Here is a 26106-nt window from a genome sequence, read left to right on the forward strand (position 1 = left end):
TCCTGAGGCCGGCTGTACTTATGCGCTGCGTATGATTAACTGCTGACACTTTGAGCAGAACGGTTAATAACACAGGATCATGACCAGCTTGGAAGGAGGTTTAAACATTTCCGTGTTGTGAGTCTCTAGGGTATTATTTGAGCGAAGGCTTCCTGGACAGAAGAGAGTTTTTACACTGTGGTTAATCTCCCTTTGTTTCTGCTCAACACATTCATCACTCACTACGGACGGCATACCTTTGTTTCATAAATCAGACGTGGAAATCCACTTTCGGAAGAAGAAAAATACATTGTCCTGACCGATAAAAATGGTGGTGGCAGCATCATTGCCTACAAAAGCTTTGAAAGTGGGGTGGAGATTGGCCTTCCTGCAGGACGAGACCAAATAAATAACGCTTTACTTTCACTTCACAATCATGTGAGTCTGTCACGTAAAGTAACAAAATACACATTTGATTGTTGGTACAACATTACAAAAAGTGAGGAACACACACACAAAACACTCATGAACGAATATACAATCCAGCTGGAGAAGTTTTTATTCCTGGAAACAAAAAAAAAAAGAGGGCTTTGTGACTTTTTCTTAGTTTTTTTAGTTTTTTTATTTGACCCTTCATTTGTTCAGTTTGTCAGCAGAGATTGTTCACACTGAGATTGCGCATGCTGTTTGTTCACAGCACACACTACATCAGTGGGCAACAGCCAGAGTGTACTCAGGCTGATACTATACACACTGCGGAGAGAAAGCGTGACACAGATAACAAACACATAGCTCCGAATCTCTGCAGCCCCACGTCCAGAGCATTTGCTTTATTTTGGAATTTGCCCTGCGGCTGAGGTGAAGCGTGACGGGAGACTTTTTTATTTATTTTCTGGCTCCAGAGCAGGTTTGACGCAGGATTCGGAGTACCAAAAGTTTGACACATTCCTTTGATGAGTACAGTACGCCATACTCTGGAGTTACGGTCGTTGCTCCAGACTGATTTCTATGTTACTTTCCAGTCGTTTTCAAAGATGTATAAAATACAAAAATACATCAACAATACGAAGCAGAATTCACTGTTCATTTCATTTTAAAATACAGGAAGCTTTGGACACCTTTTTCTCCAGACACTTTCCAGGGTTGGCGTGTGAATATCTGGAGAATAAGGCATGTGTAAGGGACTCCTTAATGGCTTTTCTCCCCAACAGTGTGAGGATGTGCGCTTGACTGTCATTTCCCGTTCTCTCCTGTTACAAGTCACGTCACACTTGAGTGTTCGCTCTGTCTAACTCTCCCACTAAGGGATCAACTACCAGCTACTCTGGCCCTTTATTCGAGTGTTTACTGCAGCTTCCTGGTCGTTTAAGAGGCTTTCCAGCCCGGACGTTGTCTGACTGAATTTGCTCAAAGCTTCCTTCTGAGCCTTGTTTGAAATGAGCGAGGTCATGAATGCACGGAGGGATCGTCTGTGTCAGGATGAGTCTCCAAAGGAAGTCCTGCTCAATGAAAGTCAGTCTTACATCGTCTGGCATCGTTTCGGGAAGCAGGTCAGTCAACGTTCAACTGAGACTTTGCAGAATGTTCTATGCTGTTGAAAGTGTTTCCTTACTCCGTCTAAATCGTCGTATTTGGGGATTCTGACTACTTCCGTGGCCACAGGCGTGTAAAATCCAGCACCTTGAGACACAGACGGCTTCTGTGTTTGTAAAAGAATTGGTCGCTCTCAGGAGCTCAGTGGTGAGCCATGAAGAATAAAAGTGGTCAGCAAAGTGGCCAACTTTTCTCATAGTGAAGGGATACAAAACTTCATGTGGCCTCCGGTTTGCTCAAGAACAGAGCTCAGCAAGTTTCTTGGGATGGCTTTCCATGTCTGACCAGCTGATTTGGAAGGTTTTATATCAGCAAGTTGAATGCAAAGTGTTAGTTTCAGTGGCGTATGGAAGGCTGTTGCTGGAATTTGGGTGACTAAACATACTTATTATTTCAGGCAAAAGGACGAGTTGAGGGTTGGGCGATAAGGCTTCACAGTATGAGTGTTTCATATCAGTCATTATTTTTAATTATTGATTAGTTTTTCAGTTTTAAGTAAGGTGACGTGACCTTTCCTGTTTTATCCACAACTTCCTTTAGCTGTTGTACTCATTTTCTCCTTTCACTCTACTCCGTTGCTTTTGTCTTTAAGGACCAACAGGTTGTTGCTAGGTAACCAATGCATGATTTAGTCGATGCCGTCCACCTTCTCACGTAGCTAGCTGTGAGATGTTGAGCGGCTAAAGCATTTCCTTTGGCTAAACCCCCAGAATATTGTGTAGTTCTGGATTGGAGTTCAGTGAAATGATTGAATCTGACTAATTTTGTATCGACACCGACGCGTGTCTATTGCAATATATATTTTTATTGATTTACTGCCCAACCGTAGGACGAGTCTGGATTCGGCGTTTTGCCTGACTGTAACGGGGCGATGGTGGGAACAGTGGTAGGAGTTCATCTTGAAACTGGTGGGTTGCCAGTTCAGACCTCCGCTCCGTCTAGTGGAAAACTTGAGTCAGGTCTCACCAACCTCGTGGAAGAATGGTCAGAAACAGTTTTACTGAAAGCCTTCGAGTTGAAGCTGTTGTCGCTGCAACACGAATCACAAAAGGAATGTCACTTAAATACGTGCGTGTCTGAAGGTAGGAAGTATTTTTTGTCTATATAATCTCACTACCAGCAGATGTTTGTCGAATATTGACGGCATTGCCATGGCGTAGATGACCACGGTTCTCACCACCGTCTACTATCTGCTTATAGTGCCACCTGTCTGCGTGGTCAAGACATCTTTCCAGGAGAACCTGGTATGTCATCAGTTATTTCACAGAGCCCAAGAGGAGAATTTAGCCAGGTGAAGTAAACTCAGATTTCTCTTTAGCTCTCCAAGTTAGTATTGTAGTAGAGAGCTTGAGCTAGGTATGTTTCCTTGAATCTTTTGATCCTAGTAAGTCAAACGAGGAATGCTATGCTATTTTCTTGCCCCTAAACTGCAAAACAAAGTCTAATCTGTGTATATCTATTAACACAACTAGAAATCTTTTAAGTATACTTTAAAAACAGTGAAGTGATGATCGCCACTCCTCTAATGCAATAAATACAAGCATATTCTAACGTGCCGTTCATCAATGAGGCACAATTTACATCAGGTCAGTTATTCTGTTCTCAGAGAAGAGACAGAAGTCATTTTAATTAGCAAATGACTGTTTTTAAGAATCAAATCTGATAAAAGGAATAATGTATCAGTAGTTTTGGATGTCTTTATTGCACTGCAGCGATGCATCTCTTTCCACTGAGTTGTTGAAGTTATTTGACCACGATGAGCTTTAAGAATCTGTGATAGTCAAGATTAAAGAACAAAACCAAAAAAATGCATTTACTTAATTATGCTCATTAACTGGAGAGTGAAGTTTTGAATGCTTGTTCTCTCAGTGGTCAAATGGTCAAGACAAACCTTGATGGAGTGAATATATAATCTGTTTAGGATCTGAAGGTGAGTTTGATATGGGAACATTTCACAAGCACAAGGGTTTTATGAATTTGGAAAAAAAAAAGAATATACTGCGCAGCAGGATTATTTTCTTTCATATGCATCAAAGACTGGCAGCTTTCATGAAATGGTAATTTTTCAGGGGGGGGGATACTACTACACTGATCTTTATAAATCCATTTGGTCAGACTGTATTTAACATTAATAGGAATATGGGAGACAGTCTCAAAGATGCAGGCATAATGACTCATTTAAAATCTTAATGCAACCAGAGGCCTTTTAACTCTCTAAACTTTTCAGAGTTAAATCAAAAACCTGGGATTTTCATACGTCTAGAACCTGTAAGTAACTTTGGAAATTTGCACGTGAAAGGTATTTTATATTATCTCTGCTCAGTTTGGACCCAGAACAACAACAAAATGTATTAATGATAAAGAACGTGAACGTAGGAAGTAGTCAGCTTCCAGTCAATCACACCCAGGGCAAAGAAATCAGGAAGAGGAACATTACTATATAAGAAATAATCCATGGAATAAAAAAAAGGTGGCCTGCAGACGATGGAACTGGAACTCATTGGGGTGAGAGAGAGAAAAGGGTTCCCAATTACCAGACACAGAAGAGGAACTGAGAGCTTGCGTCGAGTCAGGGTAAAAACAATCAGCAGCCAGCATGAGCCGAGGCTCAGGTGAGAACAATGAGCTAATCAGCAGGAGCGGAGGAACAGAGACATGGCAGGAACAGGACAGATTATGACAGCATCACACCAAAGTTCTCACTCTGCATCGTCACTCAGACGAGAAGTGCACCTAGTCTATGAAGTAAAGGTTTCACACTGAAACATGCAGTTAATTGCGCTTAAAACCAGGCGTCTTGACGACAGGCTGCCATAAAACGAATGCGACTGGAGTTTCAGAGGAATAAACCAGAACATGTCAAATGTAGTTGGAAAAAAAAAATAGATGTTGAGACCTGACAAGAAAAACAGAAGTGAGAAAGACTACAAGGAGGGTTTGTAAAAGGCTTACCTCTTCAGTGGTGGGATGTAACAAAATACAAGGATTTTAAGTACATTTAATCGTGGGTGCTTTTTGATTTGTTTGTTAGTTGGAAAGTAATCAATGGCGACAGAGGAACTGGTCCACTGAACCACTGCAAAGCGGGAAAATACCATCAAGAAGAGCAAGGCGGGTACGCAGCACCTGCAGAGTCACTAACGCCCTAAATGGAGTCCATGAAGACCTGCGCTGCCCACGGCCTTGTTTAAAATATTCATTTGAGTTAACCGGGTCAAAAAACGACTCCTGGAGATTATGGAAATCCACCGTCGAATCTGAAAAACGTATTGATGTAAGTTAAGTTGCTAAACGCTATCTAACTTTGAAATTTTATGTAACATTTCTAAGCTTCTTGTTGAAATCGACTGTAATAAGAAAACACGATTAAACTGTTATAAGCCAGCGTGACCTGGCCAGTGACATTGATTACTGTGGTCTGGGATCTAAATCTAAACTATCACAGAGAGTAAACACAATACAAAGATGCTTTTTATGTAGCATTGTTTATTAATGATATTGTATGAGCCATTCGGCAAAACAGTCAGTAAGTACTTTTATTTTGAATACTAGCCAGTGCTTACTGAAGCAAAATGTTAACGTGGTTCTTTTACGAGAGTAGAGTTTTGTCTGTTTATTAGTACATTAGTACATTAGTACATTCTGAGTACATTCTCCACCACTACAACCCTTACGTACTCACAAACCAAGCGAGCTAATGACTCTAAGGACGAGCAAACTTCAAGCAAATCTTAGCAAGCAACACATAATGTTGGACCAAAAACGTTACATGATCATTTTTGCTGCATTTCAAATCTCTCTCATGTATGGATTTTCATGAGCTGTCCTTCCAGAACGCTGGAAAGACAATCTGTTTGCTACTTTTTGTCAATTCATCACATAAAATCCTAGAAAAAATCCGCTGGAATTTGTAGCCGTACACAAAACAAAAGCTTATTTGTGGGAAAAGCGTTTGCGAGTTCCTCTTTTGCAAATAAGTTCCAGAGTTCCAGATGATCTGTGTGAAAAATGGAGCTGCGAAGCCAATTGATGGCTAAAGCAAAAGCTAAGCTTAAAAAAAAAATAACTTCATAGTGAAGGATCTGACTGTATTAGCTGAATATCCAGTAATAGACGACGCTGTGCTGTATTTCTGGTTCCAATGTAGAGAAAACTGGGCAGCATTCAAAAAACAACAACAACAACAAAAACGATACCACTTAGTGCCCTCACTGTAAGGAAAAAGGAACACTGATCAATAATCGCTCTGTGTGGTTCAATAAGTGCATTGATCATCACACAAACAGCCACAGCAGGAATAATGGGGCTGCTGCATGGTCAATACTTCTCAAGCAGAACTAATGTAAGTCTGCTTCTAGGGTTTGTTTTCGCCTGGCCTTTTACGCAGCATTAGTCACTTAACATCGGAAACACAAGGGCGCCGAGCGAGCGCACGTGAAGGCGCTGTAAGAGGACTCGCAGTTCGCGTTAATATTTGGGAGGGTTGAATGTACTTTACGTGGTGCAGAATTTCCCCGAAACATTCTGGTTTCCTGCATTTTTGGTGGCAGTAAATCTGAAAAATGTGGCATGTAACAGCACACATCCTCCCTGAGCCGATCGTTTGTCAAGCCACCTGTGGGCTCTGACTACTGACTTTGAATTTGCTTTTTGTTTTGCAAAATGGCTCAGGCTCAGTCAGAAGGGACACACAAGCATCAATTTTCAAATCTCGCTACTGCTGAGTTTGAGTCTGGACTTTTACTAGGCCCTTTTATCACATTAATCTATCGGAACATATTCCAATGTTTTGAAAAGAACAGCTCTGAGTGGTTTTCAGATTTTAATTTATGAACAAATTGTTTAAAAATATAGATTAATGGTACTTCACAATTAATTAGTGCTTTGTGATTGTCTAGCATCAAAGTCACCTGCTAAATCAATATGGCTGCCATTAAAAGATGTGGTAAGTGCAGCATTATTATTATTAACTACTAATTATTTCCTGCTTCTTATTCCAAGACAGATTCTAAGAGTTTTCCTTTTTCACCTCAAAAGCATAAAATATTACCAAGGATCGTTGGTCTAGTTTCCAACACGAACATCTTACAACACTTGAAACAAGACAAAAATTAATTTACAAGAAACTTTTCAGCAAGACATAGGAGCTTGTTTAAGTCTTAATATTGATTAGAAAGTATTTATTCCACTATTTCACTTTCAAGGTGGTAATTTTTCACCAATATTAAAGAATTATTGACTTATAACCAGCTCCTTTATATTCATGAAAAAGTTATTTGTAAGTTGGTTTTGTTTTATTTCAAGAAATCTAAGAGGTCTGCACTAGAACCTGGACAAAATACTTGGCAATATTTTGCAGTGTAGCAACTGGAATGTCAGCATAAAGTCACTTGACGTGAATTGAATTAGCCAACGGATTCAAAACCGCATTTTCTTCCGAATCCAAACGCTACGTAGCTGTGCTGGGAAACGCTGCTCGAGTTAAAAGGCAGTTGTGCAATTCAGCACCAGGTCTGATTTGTGTTGATGAGTTTGATACTCGCCTTTTGATTTTCACAAATAAGACACGGAGGCGTCCTCACTGCTGAGTGACGTTTGACAAAACGGTGGGTTTCTTGTTAATCAAAGCACACTTCCAAAGACATTCCCGTCATTGCTGACATGTCCTTGATGAGTCTGACTCCACATGGTACCTTTTTTTTGTGTGTGTGTGTGCTAAAAACACCCACTTATTGAACCTTTTTTGAACTCTAGACCAGCTAAACACCTTATAGGGGGTAAAATCCAGAGGCAAGAGGCGGCTTGCTCCAAGGAATCCTGGTGATGCTTCCCGGCTGGGTCGTCCAACAGCTGCTGAGGGTGAAACATCTTGGATCCAGTCCTCTCCCCAAATGACAAAACTCTATTTTAATTCTCCACACAGCACGGTGCGTTGACACCTGGGCTGAGCACACAGTTGAAATCGGGGCCACTGTAGGGGACCTTGACAAACAAGTGACTTTGACTGAATTTATCAGGCAGTCCCTGGAGTTGCACACTTTACACACACACACACACACACACACACAAAACAGCCTTTGAGGAAAATTTGGTTTGTCTTGTGTCATCTCTGTGGCTCATTTCAGGTTTTATTGTCCTGTTTTTAATGGTCTTATTGAATATATGTAATGTATTCATGTACAGTATGTGTATATATATATATATATATATATATATATATATATATATATATAATAAATCTGAACCCCAAATTTAGACAATGACATTTGTTAAATTCAGAGACTTCACACAGGATTTCTCAAAGACTTTTACGTTAAATTACATATTTAGCTCTGAGTTAACTTAGAATCTCAGCTCTATAGACAGACATCGTCTGAGACGAACAATATGAAAAATTGTCTTCAGTCAATCTGGCAAACAAACCAATTTTGATACCTCCCAGAAAACCTGCCTCATTCAAATGTCAAAACGTTTTGATCAAAAAACGAGTTGTTTTTTTTTCCGAAATTACAGTGTTTCCATTAACCGAAATCATCTTCAAAATTTTATACTTGCAGAAAATGGAGCTACTGATAGACGGTAGATGAGCCACAAAAGATCATTGTTCAAGAAACCAGCTGTTCACAGAGTCCTGTATTTAAGTACTTTAATGACCAGTTGAGAGGAAGGAAAATACTTGATAGACGAAGGAACTCAAGCAACAGGGAAAGATGTTATATGATTATATAACATTTTTATTTATTTTTTATTTATGTTTTTTGGCTTTGTTAAAATCCTGATTCAGTTTTCCATTCGGACTTAGATGCCTGGCCACATTGCCAAAAGTACCAACACCTGGTTTAACTGCCATGGTATCACGGTGCTTGATTAGCTGGAAAACTTAATTGACTTTGCTCTGGTGAAGAGGAAGGTTAGAGACGGTTGACCCAACAATGCAGATGTGCTGAAGGCGACTGGAGGGAAAAGTTAAGAAATATGATGATGGATAAAAACGATTAATGTTCGACCACATTTATCTGTCCAGGTTGGTCAGATTACTTTCTTAGTTCTTGTTTGGGACGGTCAGTGCATTCCCTTTACACTGATTCAGCACATTTAACTGACATTGAACTCAGAATCGTCATAGTCATAGAAAGCTGCAAGTCGATGCTAGCCTAATAGTTTATCAGGTTAGCCTGTAGTGGGCATTTTATTTAACCAACAGACATGCTGGCTAAAATTGCTGCTCTAAAGAAATGTTAGAGTGCAGTCGACCAGCAGCTAACATTTAGCTTCTAACATCGAGCACACCTGGCTCCAGTATTAGCTAATTAGCAGATATAAAATAGCATGGTAAGTAGCGTTCCGCCTGCGGTTTTCAGGTTCTGAAGCGTCATTTTCTTTCAAACGTTTTAGAGATGTTCAATGAGATGAAATTACGCAAATAATTAGCTATTATGTTCCACAGAAAAATCCACAAATAGGTAAATCTGCTAAGTAATTGATGAGGTGGTCCATTGTTTTAAAATAGGATTTTTTATTTTTGGATTAGGAGTTCAGAAAATGTCAGCAACACCATTCCCCATCTAGTTTTGACTTTTAATATTAGGATATGATGTGTTGCTTTATGAGAACTTCAATAGGGTTCAAGTTCATGCTCTCAGAGATGTTTTTTATTTATTCTAAAGGTATTCATTGTTTCTTGCAGTGATTAGGTCTTTGAGTGTCTCACTAACATTAAACTTTATTTTTCAAAGCTATTTTTGTTAATCACGTGTTTTCTTGATTTTTTTCTTTTCTTGCAGCGCTCACCCAGCTGTGGGGTTTGGAGATGCATGTGATCATATTTTCACAATTAAGTGAGACAAAAAAGAAAAGCTAAAAAAAAAAAAACATTCTTGCAAATGAATTATCATTCTTAATTGTATATCATTTAATATAGCCTAGATTACATTTTGGTGTTTTGATCTGAGCTTTTTCAATAAAAACATAATCAAAACATACAGAGCCTCCAGTATCTGAGACTTTTTGTCTGTAATTTATATAAAAAAAAACATAAATTTCAACACATTGAGATTCAGGACGATACTTGTATGCAGCTTATAGTACTATGTTGTGTGAAAATAAAAAATTCAGAAGTCTGCTTACATGAGATAAATGAACCAGACAGGGAAGATTGCATCATAAAACACACACACACACACACACACACACACACACAGTTGGAGAAGATATAATAATTTAAAAAATTAATCATATGGTGAAAACCGGCTGATAAAACGATCGACACAGTTTAGTTTTTCAGTTTTATTCACTTAAATCTTCAAGTGTTAAAGCAAGAACAAAACATTTATAATGTCCTTTGGTGGGATTTTAATACACTTTATTAATACTTTATATGTAAACTAATATTCTTTGATGCCAGCACGTTGCCAATACAAAGGGAAATCAACTGCACAACTAAAAAGAAACAAAAATAATGATTTAATAATAAAAAAAAGGAAATAAAAAGAGAAGAATGCCATTGCTTCTGCATTTGGATGTCTTAAATAGATACATTAAAGGTTGCCTTTTTTCAATCACAGTTTGGCAGAGATACAAAAAGGACTACATGACTCGTTTTTTTTTTGTTTTGTTTTTTTGTTTTGTTTTGTTTTTCCTTCATTTTGCCAAGAAAAAGCACTTGCAAACACACTGGATGGTTCTCTATGCACTTCTTGTCTGCCTGCGGTAAAAAAATAAAATAAAATTAAATAAATACTACCCTCTGTCCACGATTGCAGGGAGCGAAGTGGCCCTAAGACAGAAACGGAGTCAGACAGCTTTACTAGATTATCTTTTTGGAAGTAGAGGAGAGGAATGAGAGAACGGAGGGAGGAGGAGAGCTTCTTACACATGTGCATCACTAACATTGGACAGAAGAATCTTTCGACCAACGAGGGTTTACAGAGTTAAAGTTCACAAATGCACAGGTCAGTGGCAGCGTGGGGTCAGGGGGCGTAGGGGGTCAAAGGTGAGGGGGCTGAACAGGAGGAAGGGATGAGACAGAAAGACCAAGAGGGAACGATGTCGGTGGGAGATTTGGGTAAACGCGGGCAAAGTTTTTTTTTTTTTGCGTCACAAAGAGGCAATCCGGACAGATTTCCTTCTATCCACAATGCACTGACAGCAAAGAATGTCTATTTTGTTTTGTTTAGGTTTTTTTTTTTTTTTTCCACCTCTCTCCGTCTGTCATCGCCTTGAAGTGTAACAGTTTTCATCTCTGAGGACGGTCTTCTTTGCTGCTTGGCAAGGACAGGTATTTTTATTTTATTTTATTATTTTTCTCTCTCTCTCTTTCTTCACCATCGTCAGTCCAGCAAATATTAACTCGCAGATGCGTCCCGAGGGGGCGGAGAGCTGGGGATCCGCGGGCCGCCGTCGAGAGCTGATTGGCTGCAGCTGTTGTTGCCGTGGCAATAAGAAAGGGAGTGAACGAGTCTGTCACGTTGAGTTATTCCTCCCCAAACTGGAAGGATCTCAGGTACCTGGTATGGCTTAGAGGGAGGCGGGTGGGGGGGGGGGGCTCCCCGTTCTTTGATTTATCAGGCAAATGCTCAGTTACTCATACTTTTAATAATACTTTTGTTCTTCTTCTTCTTATTTTAGACGTACACTCTTTACTTTTTTATATATTCTTTGAATTTAAATGAAAAGTTTCTGCTTTAGTCTGGCACATTCCCGTCATTGTCAGCACCGAGTCTGGCAGCGGAGAAAGCTCAGTGCGTCACAGTTCAGAAAGCTAATGTTTTTTTTTTTTTTTTTTTTTTTATTATTATTTTTTTTAATTCATTTATTAATTAAATGGTTGTCGGATATCGTTAAGGGAAAGAAGTATCGTGGGGAGAGTGGGACTGAGTGTCGCTCCCACTCGGGGAACAGGTCCTTTCAGAGCGCGGCGGCGCGGCGCGGCGTTTCCCTCCACAGCGCCGCGCCGACCAGCAGCAGCGTCAGCACGCCGCAGAGCGAAGGGGGCCTCAGGGACGCCTGGCCCGATTCGGGCCCCTTGCAGCCGCCCAGCTCGGACTCGCAGCGGGGCTTCTCGCACAGCAGGCCCGTGTGGGAGGCGGGACAGCTGCAGCGGTTGTTCACACACTCCCCGCCGTTTTGGCAGCGCAGGAGTTCGTTGTCACACACCCGGGCTGCGGTGAAAGGAACGTTAAAGAGAAAAGGTCAGAATATCGAGCGCACAAGCAGTGGACGACACTTTACTTGAAGGTACAAGGTGTGGAAAATCAAATCACCATATCTGATGATGGGAGTGATTAAGTCGTGTTTTTAAAATGTACATTTCTTCAAGTAAATTGTCAGCAAACACAATACAATGAGTGTTTAAAGGAAAATCTTGTAAATAGCATTCACCAAATACTAAAACAGTTTTACCAATCGGGTTGCTTTAGGAATCAGTTTTACCTGCAACTTCTTCACATTTTTGTCGTATTAAGGCCACAAATTTTAATGTATTTTGTGTAAACTCTATGTGACAGACCAACACAAATTTAGGGGATGTGCAGTACCAGTTTTCTTTCACACATAGTGTTTAATCTAATCCGATTAGTTAACCGACATGTATGGGACTAATAAGGACTTTCTTATAAAAAACAAGTTATTTAAATAATTATTTAAACACATTGCAATTTTTGCGTTTGTATTGATAAAAAAGAATGTTTAAAATCGAGTCTTATCGAGTCTGGTCTATCAAATATCCCAGCAAAACATACTGACGGGTTCGGATTGGGATAAAATGTGGAGAAGTTCAAGCAGCAGGGTGAAAACTGAACCACTTAAAGTAACTGTTTTAAGAAACGGTTTCAATTCACCTCAACAGCAGAAAAAAGAAAACAATGCATCTAACTTCTTAAGCTGTTATCAAAACTAGCAGTTTCTTTACAAGTTCTTCACTTTTCGTCAGCTAGGTTTTCCTGTAAATTGCTACGCCGGTCATAAAACTGCAGCAAGTTCTGGGCGAACCCCGAGGCCTCTGTCCACTGCTGTATTTCTGAAAACATTTCCTAAGGAAATATCTAGCAGGCGTTCTTCCTAGACGCCCCGAAGCACTTGAGGTGGCCTCTCCTATTCGAGTGGAGGAGCAGCAAATGAGCGTCTGCTGGCAAAAACGTTCACCGTGGCCTCAAGACGTCAACATCCAGAGGAAACTCAGACTAATTATAACTTTTTTTAAAAAATTTATATCTCATTAACTTGGTAACTATCGATAGCTTGTGATGATGGATGAGGACTGCAGCGTAGATCGAATGTTAATGTGATAACTCTTTTTGTGTTCAAACCATTAAACCCTTCGCAGCCCTCCAGACTCCGTCTCAAAAGTATTTTCTGACTGAGGAAAACGATTCCAGACTTGAGAGGTGTGAACTGCACTTCCATTTAATTAATGCTCAGCTGCTCCACTGTCTGCTGGAGTTCTCCGCTCAATACAGACAAACAGCGTTGCATCATCTGCCGCTCAGACGCAATGCAAAGCCAACCGAACCGAGAACCCTCTGCTAAAAGTCTGTCTGTAAAGGCCTCGAAAACAATCCTTGCCAAAGGGAAGTCGTGCCACTTTCTAAACCCAGTGGAAACGAGGTGAACTACTCTAAATTATGCTCTCGTTTTAATTGTACCAAGAGGCGAAACGGCGCCAACGAAATGCTTTGAGGGCTGTGGTTGTAAGTCTTGTTTCAATACCGCAACAATCAAGGACCGAAAAGGTGAGAAGCAACAATCTCCACAATCGTTGCCCTTCTCCTGAGTTAAAAGAATACTTTTTTCTTTTCTCCAAGAATCCAAAGTCTTGGAGAAAGAAAAAAAAGGGACTTTGGGTCTCCCTTAGCTGGGAGACCCAAAGTGCTCCCAGGTAAGGTGAGCAAATGGTTGCGTTCTGATTCCGTGGTTCTGTTGTCAGTTTCTCCGCCAAATGGGTTTTACTTTGGAGGAAACTTCAACATCCCAGAGATGTGGCTATTAAATAAGTGCCACATTCCCGGGTCACAAAACAGCTGATTAGTATTTGAGAGAGTCCTCGTTCACCGAACTGAAGGGTGGCGTCTGTATCTTTGAACACTTTTGAGAAGAGCCATGTCAGCTGCTTACTCTGCGTGCTTCATCTTTGTTAATCACTGCATTCTGGTGACACAAGCAGAATCACTGTATAAAGTCAGTTTGTGAAAGCTTTAAGCTGACATTGACTTTCACACCTTTGACCTTTCTGGAAGCCATTGTAGTGCGGATGAAAGTGATAAGGCTGAATTTTAGCCCAAGATACAATGATCAACTATGGGCTCTTCTCCAGACACCATGTCAAAGATTTTGATTTTAAAGTCTTAGACAATGTAGTTTGGTTGCATTAGGTTTTAGATACTGTTGAGAGCAGAAACTGACGCTTCCTCTAATGTCTGACTGGCCGACTTTGGCTAATTCTGAATTTCCCTTGAAGGACTTTCACTCATGCATAAAAGTTCATGCTGTTTGTTCATGCATTTATGAATGGAACAAGAGCAAAAAAGAATATTGTATTTGTATCCTTACAATATTTGTAAGGACATTTTGAAGATATATTTGAAGACACTCTTCCAACAATTTAGTTTTGAACTTGTTCCAGAGTAAAAACTTCTACTTCTTTTTTTTTTTTTAGCTGGCTATTCAAAGTATCAGAATGTCCAAAAATGGAAGAAGTACAAAAGTTACTACAAAGAAGCCTATGTTTTGCAGAGGCCTGTTGAGAGTTTATTACATCACAAACATCAGGGATTTTAGGGGTTTCAGTAAATGACAGGAAGGCTGAACAAGTTCATCATTACTATAGCAAAGTTACTCTTTTTTTCTTATAAAAGGTAAATCTGTCTATAATGAAACATGTTGAATTTTGGAAATGTTATAGCTTAAGTAAGGATCTGCATTGCTTACAGTAATGCTACTCATGCTAATCTCTAACATAAGACGCTAGAGGCAAACGTTATAATCAATTTGTGTTGCATAGCTGTGTAATACTGACATCTCTCACACACACAGTGTGACATCATCTCCTGACCCACAAAGGATGTTTAGTCAGGTTTTGTTCACACAAAAACCTTAATGTGTTTGTAGTTTTCTTAAAAAACAAAAACAATGAAATGAAAAGAAGCAACTGTGAGTTGTTTTGAAGAAATCTGTTTTTTTTTTTTTTTGGGTCAGACATTTTAGTGTTACAGCAGTTCTGTTTTCTAATTATGTAAAAAAAAAAAAAAGTAGACATTTTTTTTGTTGTATTTATGTTTTTAAAAGACAAATCTCAATTAGCTGCAAAATAGGTGATCAGAAATAAATAGTTCTCATGTGATGTCACACTTTGTTGCTGGCAGCCATCTTGGTAGATTCCCATAACTAACTATCATGACAGTTGCTATGGAGTTGGTATGACAACAGCAAACAAGCCACAATCTCCGTCTCATGCAGGCCAATCCCAAAGCCATGGCTCATCTACGCTTTGCGCTACGTTTACCTACCAAGATGGCGGCTCACCGGCGCCGATCACTTCAGAGTTGTGGGAACTATTTGTGTTGGCCTCGACTTCTGTGACCGGTGCATCTCGTGATAATTTTTTATGGTAAAAGATTAGAAGGTGTAGAGATGTAGAAGTGTTTTAACTGCCTCAGGCATTTTGGCTAAATTTAGTAATTCTGTTTTCTTTTACAAATTCATGTCAGAATTGTTGATTTAAAAACTTTACACTATATTTCTATTTAGTTTCAACCAATAAGGTAGTAACCTTGTTCATAATTTTATCTGACAATGAGAACATTTAAATTGACAGTCGAGCATCTAAAATTGACACAAAACAAATCAAAGTTTAAACATCAGCATCCAACCATGTCCATTTAACTTTAGCTCTCTGACTAAACTTCCAGTAAATCAGCTCCATCACAACCGAAAAAACAACAACAAATAAATAAATAAAAAAAAAGAAAATGCACAATCTCCTCGGTGCCTGCAAGGCGTCTCCCGGACAGTGCTGACTTTAAACAAACTGAACATTAGGTGAAAATTGGTGTATATTTAGAGCTGGGACACCGAGGCCACTCTATTCCCAGCGGAGGCAAGCTGTCAAGCAAGCTGGAGGCAAACAAAGCTGCACAGCACAAACTAATAAACCAAGAGACAAATAAACAGTGATAAACAAAGGGGCCACTTCTGCCCGTTTCACTCCTTTATGGGAGTGGAAAACAATGCGGTGAGTAATATATGAAGTCTGTGGACCATAAATATCACAATAACAAATATCAGATCTCGCTCCTAATACTCAGGACTGGGTGCATTGCCATCTCCTCGGAATAGCCAAATAGAGCTTTGATGAAAACCTTTCTGAGAGTCTCTGTATAATGCGTGACTCATGTTTGTGCGCCTTGAAGGACAGGAAAAAAAAAAAAAAAGAAATAAGTGCCGCGTGGCTCAGAAAGTTAGTTTTTACTGTCGATTCTGAGATCAAGTCTGAAGACAAGTCAGATTGATGAAACCTGTTTGATGGAAGGAGACAAATAAAAGGCAAAAAATCGATCAACATCGTCGATGGAAAACTTTTCTTTAGTTGGTTTTACTTTTTATGCCGATACCAGCTCCATTTTGGAAATACGGCGTCTGCTTTGAATTACATTTAGTTGGACAAAAACCTCCCATTTCAATCGTTTTATTATTCTTTCCTGCTATAATACAAATGAGTATCTCGACAAACTAAAAAAAAAAAACACTTATTCCAGTGCAGGAAAATGTGTAATAAATTCAAAATAAGAACACAAGAATAATTTCTTTTTGTATTTACCCTCATCTAAAAGTAAAAGCAGCTAAAGGGAAAGCAGGCCTCAAGCTACGCGTGTCTGGAGTGGAATCCTCACCTTCAATTAGGAATGAGAAGCGCCTTGACATGAGGAAGATTAATGCTCACATAAATAAAGCAGATTTTATTAATGTTGCACTTCAGAGGCGGCGGCGGTCGAAGTTTTACGTGTGTATTAATGTGGATTGACTTGTAAAACTAACAAGCAGGAGTTTCACTTCACAAATGTCTGAAAGTCTTCAAAGATTCAGTCCTCAGTTTTACCATTGATTATCGATTGGGCTTAGGATAAGACTTTGACTGGGCACATGGATTTACTTTAAATGAAACTTTTTCTTTGTAACTCTGGCCGCAGGGGCTAGGATTGTTGGGAGGCCAACTTTCATCCCGACCAGAACATCTTCTTCCACACGTTAGTAAAATTTAAACCTCTTAACTTGTTCAAGGGATTGTATCTGTAGAATACATGAAGCACTTTATGCTGACTTTTTAAAGTGCACACAGATTACATATATATATATATATATATATATATAGTTTTTGGGTTTTATTTGTAACGATAAATAAAATCAACGGACGCTTTTCCTTCGTCTTCACAGCTGTGTGTTCCTTCATGATGGTCTGCTGCACAAAATCTTAATGAAATACACTAAATGAGACAAAATGTAAAAAAAAGCTAAATAGGTATGAATGTTTTGCAAAGCAGTGTGTAATGACTAGGAATAGTGCTGCAAAAAAATAGGTTGCCATAGTTTTGTTTTCCACCAAAATGCTTATTTAAAATGTTGAGAGTTAAACTGTTTTGGAGTTTGTTAGTTGTTAGTATATAATTTAACTTAAAAACAGCCTATTTACTTAATATCTCCTCATTTTAGTTTAGCAGAGCATCAGGAAAAATTTGGAGCTGCAGCAGAGCGCCATGTTGGCACCGGGCTCGTTTCTTCACATGGTACATTTTGGTTTAGTTCTGGAACTGATTTGCACATTTTGCACCCAAACACACACAGAGTAACACAAATCCTCCATTTTATTCACATTTAGTGAATTAAGCAGCCAGAAGTTCACATCATAAACCGGGCTCGTCCCACCGTCACATTCATCTCAGTTTATGTAAACTTCTGAAAATGAAGGAAGAGATAATAAATGTAAAAATAAATAAATAAATAAAATCTCATTATTCTCGCATCTAGCACACATTAATAACTGATTAACTGAGTTTAGTCTGATTTAATGTCAGAAGACGATATTAAAGGTATGGATTAAAATGCTGTTTGATTTTCATTACGCATTAACAAGCGCACTGTCTCTTTAAGAGTCGGCCTGTTAGAGTCTCGCCCGACTCGAGGCTTAAGGCTGAACAGAAAGTTCAGCTGAATTCAAAGGCCGGTCCAGGTAATGGCCGTACCCTGGAGGCAGAGCGCTTCATCGCCCGCCAATTAAGCAGAGCCAAAAATCTAACATGAAACATGGGTATTGATTATTTGGGAAGGCGAGTCGATAACCGGTTGTGTCAGACATGTAGGTTCAGTAAGATTAAAGGTGCCGCAGAGCCACTCGCAGCCTCAGAACTGCTTTCAGAGCTCGCCGGCTTCATCCGCTCTCCGTCTCCCCCCGCAAGTCACTTTTTTTCCGCATTACCGCGGGTAAACAAAGGCGGCACAGGCAGTAAATGACAAGATTTGTTGTGTTTGCCTTTGATATGAGTGATAATATTTAGAGAAGGAAACCAGTGAACTAGGTGCGCGTGTCTGGGAGAAGGGTGTGTTTGAGGAGAGATTTAATTTTTAATTGCGTTTCTCAGTGCGACTGCAGATTGAGCCTCGGTCAGGAGCAGAAGCACCGCATCAGCAGAACCCCCAAAAAATAAAATAAAATAAATAAAGCTGGAAAGTTTTCCAACTGGCAGCAAATTTCCATCTAAAACTAATTTAAAAACAACGTTTAAGACAGAAACCGACGTGTGGTAAGAGTCTTGGATCCATTTCTTGACTCGTAAAGTTACATGGACACCATGTTCTCTTGTGTTTCCTGTTTTGAAGAGTGGCGCTGTGTATGGTAACATTTATACCACCATAAAACATTATAGGATCAATTAAAATGGACACTTTCAAGACATGCTTGATGCAAAACCAGAGGTGGGAAGAGAACCCAAATATTGTACTCAAGAAAAAGTAGCAACACCTCAATATGTTTGAAATTACTCAAGAGTAAAAAAGTATTTGGTCAAAAGTTTACTCATGTACTGAGTAACTGATCAAATCATCAATCATTTAATATTTAAAAAATTACATCATCAGATGGACCAAAATGTAAAGTTAAGTGGAAACTTTGGTATTTTAAAGACCAAAATGACAATTATTCATATATGTAAAAATATATATATTTTTTCCTACATCATTTTCTTTCAATATAAAACTTACGATGCTACAACAAAACCTGGAGGTGTGTGTTTGTTCTGGTGATATTTTTGGTTAAAACATGTTTGTTTTTCATTCAGTGGGTGGAAAATCCAGAAATGTAACTTTTTGAGAGCAGAGACACTTCATGATAAAATTACTCACGTAAAGAAAAAGGTAAAACGTAATAAAAAATACCCCTAAATGTATATTTTTTCAAACAAAAAAGGTTACTCAAGGTAATGTAACTAGTTACTAACTCTGGTTAAAATTACATTTCGTCTTCCTTCCTGTGGGTCAGATCTTACTGAAAAAAAAAAGGAACTCAAAGACCATCGATTCAAATTTCCTAAAATCACTGATCAACTACTAAAAAGTAAATGACATAACCCTAAACTTCATCAGTTCCATTTATTTTAAAGAAACCACAGAGCACCAGCGATTTATTTTAAACGTGTTCTCAAATTAAAGGTTGGATTTTATTATTCTCCTGCCATAAAAAATGTAATTTATCTCAAGACGTTTGTCACATATTCGCCAAGCTTGCCAATAACCACAGAGGGAGCTTTACGTGGATCCCAAGGAACGGCTCCACATCGCAGCGCAGGCGGTAAAGAACTGATGGCGTTGAGATTTTAATCTCCTGTCATCAAATAAAATGCATCAATTATTTTTGATAGAACGGAAAACAACATTCTGACGCAGCTCCATTGAGTTCAGATCATGTTCTCTTTAGAGATCCTAACTCCGCTTGAGCTCTTACATGCTAAACATAATAGTTAGACGACTATGTAAAGCTGCATGATGCTGCAAAGTAAAATACATTCACATCCAGAAGATCTTTAGGCTTCATGTTTTCTCTTTATAGCCTTCTTTAATTAGTCACAAGGCCAAGTTTTTACCCTTCAGCCGACTATAGTTGGGTAACAAGTCAATATTTATGTGGGTTGGAAGCCATATGGGACACCGTAGAGTCTATCTGCTCTCATATTCAGACTTTTTGGTGGGTAAAACAAAAACGTGTGTGAAAAATCGTTGCTATGACGAAATTATCTCCCCGTTTAGGTTGGTAACTTCTGGGATAAACAAAGTTTCTACTAGGATACACTGAAAGTGGAGACCGGCTCCAACTCTGTTCAACATTGGTTGCTGATTTCCGATAAATTTCTACCGTGTAGCGCATCGAGATTTAGCAGGCGACGCTCTGCTCCCTCCCAAACGTCCCTTTGTGTGGAAACAGATGTGCGTGTTGACAGCGTGTGTTTACTCTGTACACGCTGAATATATTATAGCCACCAACAAGTTGCAGTGGAAAAACAGTGCATTTTAATGAAGATCCATCTGTGTCAAAATGACTAAAATAGCCCAGTGTATTTTGCGCTGAATATAAATCACAACACAGCAGGTTTGGAGCGTTGCAGACTGACAATGACTATATAAAAAATTCAAGCAAAATAAGGTATTATTAGGTTACAGTAGGTGTTGCATTAAAGTTGCTTTGTATTCCGCAGGAATGAGTGTTGAACTGTGACTGACCTCCTGTGTGACATCCACTTCCACAATAAAAGATCCAGGAAGGCGGAGATGTGTTTGATCTAACAATGTTCAGGAGAAGTCCCTCCCTCAATGATGTGCCTGTTCAGCTTTTGTAGAGAAATGAGGTTCAACGTTTATGTTGAGTGTATTTTTAGGGTAAAAGCGGGGACGTCCAAGTCATTTCAATATTCGCCACATGAGTCAAAGTCACATTTTTACAGCACTGACTTCTACACCTTACGCCAAATAATAATATTAAGAGAGAACTTGGTGTCGCTACATAAGTTTAAAATGCTGAATATGACTGACCATCTTCCTGTTATTTGTTTCTCTGAAGCTGCTTTATACAGTTTAAGATAATTATAAACATTATTTAACAGCACTGGCTGCATATTCTTGAAGGACTGCAATATCTTCTCTCAAGAAGTGTCAATGCTACAAAAACTACCAACTTTTTATTGTGAAGTTAGCGACTGACCAACCAAGTAGAGCAGTCCACGTTTCCATTTCTTGTGTAATTTTTATGATTTTGTTTTGAAAATGCCTTGGAAAGCTTTTACTAGTAAGAATCTCAATGCTAGCTTCAATAGCTAACATAAGATCCAGGAAGCAGCTGGATCTTATGCTAGCTCTAAGTTTCAGTGACACTGGGCAAACTTATGAACTTCAAACTTTTATTTGTAAAGCTAATACTAGCTGCAGGAGAAAGCATTCGGCAAATCTTGTTTTTCCAGCCTCTGCTGTGATGTGTTGGCTACGTCTTGTCAAGAAAGCCCTGCATACATACTGTTGATGTCTTCAACAAAATTGGTTTCAAAAATGTGGTCAACAACAGATGAAACCTTCCAGACTTAAAGACAAAGTGACCTGTTAGGTCTTACTGACTCATGGTTATTGAAATGGTGCGACGTGGTGTTCCATGTTTTATGCTATACCAGAGTTAGCTAGAAGAACTGCCTGTATTCGTCCATGTAGCTTTGTAGCTAACCCCTCCAAGAAAAACCATGAACTACTAAGTTTTCCTTTCTGTACATTCATGTAGCAGTTTGACTCTTTCATAATTGCTTTTTATGGCAACTGGCCGTCATTTGGTTGTTTTTTGTCTCGTGGTGTACCTGCGACAAGTGCAGGACATTCCTACTATTTCATTTTTATTTGCTGTAGCTCTGGCAGAGAAATATTCTTTCCCCAGGCAGTTCTTTGAGGTTAATGTTTGTTACCAGTTTTATTCAGTCGACAGAGAGAGAATAAAAAAACTTTGATTATTCTGAATAAAAAAATAAAAAAATAAATTTTAAAAATGAGGGAAAATAAACATAAAAATCCTCCAAGAAATAATTTAACAATCCTCTCACATGTCACATCCAAAGGAAGCTTTGCATTTTCTGCCTGGAGCACAATCAGAGTCGGCACAAATGTCTTTTATCTCAAAATTTCTCTGTCAGAAACTTTACATCCACTCCCCCACATGAAGTTCACGTCTCCCGTTTCTCTGCCTGCAGGTTCGTCAGGGAAACTTTGGTTTGACAAAAACAATGAAAAATTGGTGACATTTTGGAGGAAAACGACGGCTTCGTGGGGCATGCTTTGTCAAATGGCTGGAGGAAATATAGACGCCAAGACTATAATGGATGTGCTGGACCTGAAAATGACCTGCGTTTCTCCTTTAAGAGAAATGTTGGTGTTGGACGTCATCGTCCTGCTGCGTGTTGGCATGGAGGGGATCGCAGGCAGCCTGTCAAGCAGTCAATATTGACTCAGCTGTTGTGTTGATTGCGAGCGGCGCGCCTGTGCCTGAGTTACCGAGCAGCATGCATCCTGCCATGCTGTTGCATCTTTTTTTTCCAGTTCGAGGCCGTAACGGGCACCCGCCGATCCCACCTTGGTAATGCAGCCACGGGACGTGGCGGGAGGGGGGGAAATGCAAGGTTTCGGCTAACGGCGTAGGCATCTACATCAACAGTCGTGTCGCGCGTGTGCAGCACATTCCTCCAGCCAAAGCTCGGGAATCAAACAGAGAAGGTAAACATCGGAGAAAGACACCAGAAGGAGACAGAGCTGAGGGAGGGTCGGGGGGGAGTGGGGGAGGAAAGCAGGGGAGGAGAACAGTCGGGGCGTTTCGGACATACGGAGAGTCGTGGTTCTACTTACATTTGCAGCCATTTTCCCACAAATAGCCGGGGAGGCACTCCTGACACTTGGGGCCCGTAGTGCCCTCCTTACATGTACAATATCCTGTGCCATTACAGTGATCACTGACTGAGCCAGAGGGATTACAATTACACTCTGAAAAAACAAGACACACACACACACACACACACACATAGGCTGGAGAAACAGGGTGGTGCTTTGACTTCCCGTCTAGGATTCTCACAGCTTCTCGAGTTCTGTCAGAGGCATCGGTAAATTAGAATATCGTAGGAAAATACTTTAAAAAACAGATTTATTACACACAGAGGGATAAAGTTCAAGCGTTTATTTCTGTTAAATGTGATTACCCTGACTCACAGCTAAGAGAAATCATGAGTCAACACAGGAATGCTGCCGCTTACTCCACCGTTGCCCAGCAGACATTCGTCAAGGAGGGTAGGGGTCGCTAAATGTTATTCTAAAAAAGGTTGTTGCTCACAAACTGAGTGAAGGGAAGTTAATGGAGAGCTACGTGTGGCACCTAGTGAACAAGCAACAGGGACAGATGACCACAATCTTGACAGAATTTTGAAGCAGAATCCTTCAAGAGTTTTGGGGAGATTCATAAGATTTGAACTGCAGCTTGAGTCAGAACTTCAAGAGCAACCACACAAAAACACACAAGGACTAAAACTGCTTCATACCTGAAGCAGAGAAACAGAAGCATCTTGTAAACATTTACAAAAGTACTCTCTTTAAAATATTTGCTAAAACTTCCACGATGGTATTAAATATGCGTATTTTATATTCTCGTACTGGCATCTGGAGAAATACGCCTCTACTCAGTGAAAAACAACCAATCAGAGCCAGGAGGAGGGTCCTAGTGTTGTCAATCAAGCTTGTATATGCGCGATTCAAGGTGCTAATGGCGGAGAAACAACTTACCAGTCCAGGAAAACTGTTTATCCGATATCATCAGTGGCCAAACTAGCTAGTGTTAGCATTTGTGACAGACTCCGCTGTGGGGAGCTAGCTATAGCGTAGCAGGAAGCAAGGTGGAGGGAGTGAGCAGCACATAACGGAGTGTGATTGAGAAGGCAGGGATTTTTCAAAGATCATCTGTCTCATACCATCACCCCATAGTGAAAATGCTTAATAAATATGTAAAATGCTTATTGTTTTTATAAAATTTACATATTTCAGGAACAAAATATAATATTTTCATAAGTATGATCATCTTAATTGGCATTTTAATTGTTGGGAGGAAGAGTGGAAATGCTTTTCAAGCTTCTTGAGATCCAGTAACAAAATGTTCACATTTTGCAATCATTTTGGGAGCAACGTCATCTGCATGTTTGTTGGCTGTGCTTTAAGTCCAAAGGTAGCACAGCCATCTCACACGAAACTATAGAAAAATTCAGGTAAACTGAACGTTGCATATTCACTACCTACTAATCAGAGTCATCAAAATGACCAGAAACACAAGCATATCCCTTTGTGTGTAATCAGTCTATGAAACACATGAATTTTCCTTTTTTTTTAATCGAAATATTAAATAAATAAATGCCATTTTCCGTGATATTCTAATCCATGGAAACAAACCTGCACTTCTAGTAGAAAAAGTCTGACTAGAGTTCAAGAATTTACACAGTGGAAAATGCTACCATTTCAACGGTAATGAGGACAGAGAAAATGAGCAAAGAATGAAGTAGAATTCAAATGCATGAACACCTTAAACACATTACAACATATCTGTGCTGAATTTGTCATTAAAACGAGAACCGAGCATGCAATGAGCTTTTGTGCAAAGCAATTATCAGTAGATCTGATTTCAGATGAACTGAGGAAAGCCTAGGTGAGCATGCGTCTGTAAAAGTCAGAATCATTCACACAGAGATAAAGATGAACAGATAGAAGATGGACAGCAGCGTGGAACGAATGGAGGATTAAAAATGAGAGAACTGTACATTGAAATGGGCATTTTTGTTATAAATTCCTTCATTCTAACTATAATCTGGAAATGCTTCGAAATGCGTACGTCTTTCCTTGCTGAAACTGATGGAGACGGGTGGTCTTAACCAAAGCTGTGACGTGAAAAGAAAGCAAATAACCTCTTGCGTCTCCGGTGACCTACGCTTAATTGACCTTTCCACAGAAACCAGAACACTCTGCAGTCAAAGTGACAGCTATTTTGACAGTCCCTGACGAAAACATTGCACCTTAATGTGGTGGCGTTGCACGTGGCTTCACCTGAGTGACACCCAGGGGTCAGGCGAGAGGAGAGAGGTGGCAGCATGTGACAAACTGGCGGGTCAGAGAAAGAGAGTCAGGGTGACGGCGAGCTCGGCACTCGGTAACGCCTCTGTGACTCTTAATACCAAGTGACGGGTTTCAGCTGCTCCTCCCGAGGCCATTTCATGTATATGACATATGCACTTGCCTGGCATCTTTGACTGCCTGTGTGACTTCGCTGGAAAAAAAAAATTCTCTCAGAACTCATGTTACCTGTCAGACTTCCCCCTCAGGATGTACAAATGCACCTGACACTCGGAGCTGTGAATTCACACTGCCGATACTTGGAAAATATTTCAGTGGGGAGCCAAGCTATTACCTCGGGAGTTACATGAGTTGTGGTACACAGAGCAAACGTAGATGTGGTTTAGGAATCTTTGTATATGAAATACAACGAATATAGAAGAACGAGGTGGTAACGGCTCATTTTTTATGTTGTGTACTGCCAAAATGTGGGAATTAAATAGCAGGCAAGTAAAGTCCAGAGAGAGTTTTTTTTTTGTCATACAGTTTGCTTATCTGCTGCTTTGGCAAAGGATAAGCCTAGCTTAAAATTAGCATACCTGCTAATAAATGCTGTTGACACTTTAGGAAATATCAAATAGTTAGCATTACTTGAATCGTCAAATTAGTTTTGTCTTTGTTGACTTTTTGAACAAAAAATTTCTAGAAATTGAAATGATTAAAATAGTTTTAATTAACTAGTCTATGTATCCCAATAGGCTAACAATTTTGTCAACTTCAACCCTTGTCCAGCTTTTTACGCCACCTTGCTGTTGAATCGCACAATTAATGACAATACATAAATAAATTGGAAATCTAGAAATGGTCAAGACAAAGAATTGGCAAACATTTAGCTAAATGTGTATACATTTCAAATGTAGCCGTTTCGCTAGGTACCTACTGTCTAGCTAGTTACTACATTAACTAGTCTTTGTATCCCATTAGGCTACCACACTAATTTTTATCATATTCAATCCTTGTTCGGCTAGCTTAGGTTTTTATTACCTCCAGCTGTTGAATGACACCATTAATGAACATTTTAAAAATTATATTTTGGAAATTGAGAGATGATCAAGACACTTGGCAAACATTCAGCAAAATGTTTGTACATTTTAAATGTAGCTGTTTCCTCTAGAAAGCCACAGTCTACAGCTTTCATACTTGTTAGAAAAATAAAATTTTCAGAATTTTATTTTTGATATGCTCTTTCTATATAAAAATCCCAAGTATGCTAAAATCTCTGCTTAGTTTACTATTTCACACTCTTTGATTACGAGCTAACATTTCTAACATAACTGCATCAGACTAGCTAGGAACATCAAAATTTAAACAGCCAACAACATCAATCTT

At 39.4% G+C, this 26106-nt stretch overlaps 1 protein-coding gene across 1 annotated transcript in view; it reads right to left on the reverse strand.

Moving 5' to 3' along the window:
- Positions 1–11049: 11049 nt before the first annotated feature.
- LOC106961520 (netrin-G1-like) overlaps positions 11050–26106 on the reverse strand; it is a 41538-nt gene continuing 26481 nt past the window's right edge. The window contains exons 4-5 of the mRNA XM_015055302.1: positions 22483–22617; positions 11050–11732 (exon numbers count right to left, since the gene is read on the reverse strand). Of these exons, the coding sequence (XP_014910788.1) occupies positions 11479–11732; positions 22483–22617 (389 nt within the window). The 3' untranslated portion in view covers positions 11050–11478. The remainder of the gene's footprint in view (positions 11733–22482; positions 22618–26106) is intronic.

This window comes from Poecilia latipinna, unplaced genomic scaffold (assembly GCF_001443285.1).
Source record: "Poecilia latipinna isolate Pla-1442-1.1 unplaced genomic scaffold, P_latipinna-1.0 Scaffold1308, whole genome shotgun sequence".
NCBI classification, from domain to species: domain Eukaryota; kingdom Metazoa; phylum Chordata; class Actinopteri; order Cyprinodontiformes; family Poeciliidae; genus Poecilia; species Poecilia latipinna.